This window comes from Kryptolebias marmoratus, linkage group LG22 (genome assembly GCF_001649575.2).
Source record: "Kryptolebias marmoratus isolate JLee-2015 linkage group LG22, ASM164957v2, whole genome shotgun sequence".
In the NCBI taxonomy this organism is placed as follows: Eukaryota; Metazoa; Chordata; class Actinopteri; order Cyprinodontiformes; family Rivulidae; genus Kryptolebias; species Kryptolebias marmoratus.
Window position 1 is genome coordinate 16,105,155 of NC_051451.1, and position 3,159 is coordinate 16,108,313.

At 43.0% G+C, this 3,159-nt stretch overlaps 1 protein-coding gene across 1 annotated transcript; it reads right to left on the bottom strand.

The window, feature by feature from the left end:
* Window positions 1-789: 789 nt before the first annotated feature.
* On the bottom strand, window positions 790-2,847 carry LOC108243697 (dickkopf-related protein 1). Its single transcript, XM_017429312.3, has 4 exons — window positions 2,327-2,847; window positions 2,058-2,202; window positions 1,785-1,916; window positions 790-1,666 (listed from the first exon to the last, which is right to left on the bottom strand). The coding sequence occupies exons 1-4, from the start codon at window positions 2,744-2,746 to the stop codon at window positions 1,401-1,403; spliced, it is 963 nt and encodes a 320-aa protein (XP_017284801.2). The 5' UTR covers window positions 2,747-2,847; the 3' UTR covers window positions 790-1,400.
* Window positions 2,848-3,159: the final 312 nt, after the last annotated feature.

Genomic DNA, 3,159 nt, shown 5'->3' on the forward strand with positions numbered 1-3,159 from the left:
TTGGTGTCTTGTGCTTTTTTTTTTTTTTTGATCTGAGAAGAAAATCAAGCAAAGAAAAAAAAAGTAGTAATTTTCTCACCATCTTCTAATCTAAACAGGTCTAATTACAGGCACCAAGGTGTATTTGAGAGGTTTTGTGGCATATATATTAGAACGCATCCATTGCACGACATGCCAGGAAATAGGCTCTAGAGATTGCAGAGATTGCAAAGACTGAGAGGCAAGATCCTTTTTTTAGGGTTGCATCACAAAAAAAGTGTTGCTCTGCACCTCGTTCTTTGAATCCTTGTGTAGATTGAGTAAGATGAAGTAATTAGAGGCTTTAACCTGGATAACTAGCTATCTGCTCTGCTACACATGAATAACTCATAATTAGAAACTAGCCCACAGCGAAGTGGCAAGCACTCACCAGGACACTTATGCTTTGTTATTACCACTTTGCAGTTATCATTTGATATGGCCACATCCTGTCCTGTATTTAGTGTTCTCTTGATGACATAGGCCTAATTTAGCAGTACCTGCTTCAGGAGCATAATATGTAATGTTAGAGCTCTGGTCCTATGTTCTGTGTTTGATTTAACACAATTTTTTCTTAAAGGATTAGATATTTTAAGCCATCCACTCAGGGTTACTCGAACACAAGATAGTGACTTCTGAAAAACCTTTGCTTTCTACAAAAAGGCAATTGTTTTTATACCAGAAATTTCTCCTAATTGCACCAAGGATTTGGACAAACAATTAAGACTGCGTTGCGATTTTGTGCAAACACAAATGACGGGACAAAAAGAAAACGTTCTCATAAGGTATTTAATAACACAAATTTTCACATTTATCTGTATATTTTTCCTTATAAAAGAATATATATAATATATGTAACATATTTACAAAACATGCAGCACCGTGTCTTTGTTGTATCGGTGTTGACCTAATTCATTGGGATGAATAAGTGCCACATGCAGGATATTATTTACAATGCAGTAATTTACTGCAATAACCGTGGCTTTAAGTTTCGTAAAAAGAGAAACAAAACAGCTCTGCCACAACCGACAACATGAACTGACTCTCCAAATACTTCTGAAATGTCACTTCCTCACTTCTGATTCTTCATTTGTTGGTGGGGAGCCGGAGAAGTTCATCTCACATTGTTCTATCCCTCTGGGTGTATCACTTTTCCAGGATTCATGTCCATCCTTCCGGGTGAAGCATTTGTGTCAGCAGCTTTGGCAGGAAAGAACAGTCTTAGGTATTGGGTGTCTTAATGTGTGTGTGTGTGTGTCAGCATCTTTGGTATACACAGGGCTGAGGAGTATTTGTCAGTGTCTGTCACTGACTTATCAGTCTGTGACTGTGTGTGAGCGAGAGTGTATCTCTGTCTCTGCGTGTGCATCCGTGTGGTTGTGTCAGCGTCTCTGACAGGTGTGTAGGTTCCGGGCTGCAGTCCTGCTGACACTGTGATCTCGCTCTCCTTTCTCCGTTCGGCACACCAGGCCCTCGCCGCAGTCACAGCGCTGGAACAGCTCCAAGCCATGGTTGCCTTTCCTGCGGTGGCGCGTGCACACCTGGCCCTCTGTCAGCACAGGTTTACAGATGCGAGACCAGAAGTGTCTGGCGCAGCACAGACCCTCAGAACAGTCGGTCGATCTCAGGCATGTGTCACCCTCTTGGCCTGGAGATGTTGGGAGAAGTACCACATGTTATATAAAAACAGGCCACACTAAAAATGTTTTTTTTTTTTTTTGGTCTCTTTAATATAAGAATGATGAGACTCTTGACAGGAAACTTACCTTTGACAGAATTAGGTGGGAAACCATGAGCAGTAGGAGGCTTCTTGCCTTGAAGCTCCATGGTGTTGTTGTGTTTGTGCCAGCCAGTGGTAGATCCATGCGTGTCATGTAGGTCATTTGCCTGACAAACACCTAAAATGGGCAAAACGTGAGAAATAAATGCTTGAGGAGTCTTGTTTTTGGCACAATAAAAACCAAATTGCACCTACTTATGAGCATAACTGCATTTATAACTGTGTAACTGTTCAATTCAGATTAGGTTTCCCTACTCACCGTTGCTGCAGCGGTTTCCTGCACAACACATGGAGTCTCTCACGCAGCGCTTCCGGCTCTTACGGCACTGTAGGCAGACACCACGGGCGTCATTGCAGAATTCATCTCCTCTACAGTCTTCATTCGCCTTGCAAACACCTGCCTGCTGTAGGGTGATAAAAGTCAAAGAAGCATATCACTAAACACGACACTGTTATATTTTTAAAAAATGACTTGAACTGAAAGCGTGGCGCACCGAGTTGACTTTTACGCACAGCGGAGTTAATTACCTGCAAGGTGCCAGCGGGGGGCTTGTGTCCCGCGCCGCCGGAGGGTGGGGTGCCCGGACTGGGACTGACAGTCTCAGCGCCTTTGCCTGCCGAAACACTGGGTGGGTTTTTAATTGCGTTGGAGTTCATCAGAACTGCGCTTGCGTAAACGTCTCCAAAGCATCCAAAAAGGGTGACATACACAGCCAAGAAGCGGTGCGCTATCATCATCTGCATGGTTTTCCTCTTCAGTTCCTTTCTCTTCTTTTCTTTTACAAACAGAGAACAAAACAAATCCTTTCGTTTTACTGAAAAAAAAGAAAAATCTAAGTGACAAAGTCCAAACGGCCTCGATTCCTGAATCCCAAAGTTCGCAGAAAGTTTCGGCGCGATGCTTGGATGTCTCCTGACTCCCGGTCCCGGGATGATCTCTTTATACATGTAGACCTGTTTGTCTTCCCGCCCCTCGCTGAGCACAACAAAGGCAGAGGGGTGGAATTTCAAACAGAGCCCCACTGCACGGAAATAGCCGTCCCTGCACAGGACTGCTTTTCAGTGTTTGTGGAATGATAATGACTTGCAAAGGTCTGTCTGGATACCCGTCAGTCACGCGCACAGGACATACAGTAGCCCCACGCGTTCACTTTAAGTTGTTTTTTTTTTGTTTTTTTTTTTGAGTTGATATTTTTTTTAGTTTGTTTTCTCGGCTATTTTTGTCAAAGTCCACCACTTTTGTCCTTCATTCCTCTTTAAGTGAAGAAACAAACATCTGTAACGTACTGCCAGAGCCCGGTTTTAAAAATAATAATTTGTATTGATCATATTTGGAGGAAAAAATAAACGCTTTGTTTGAT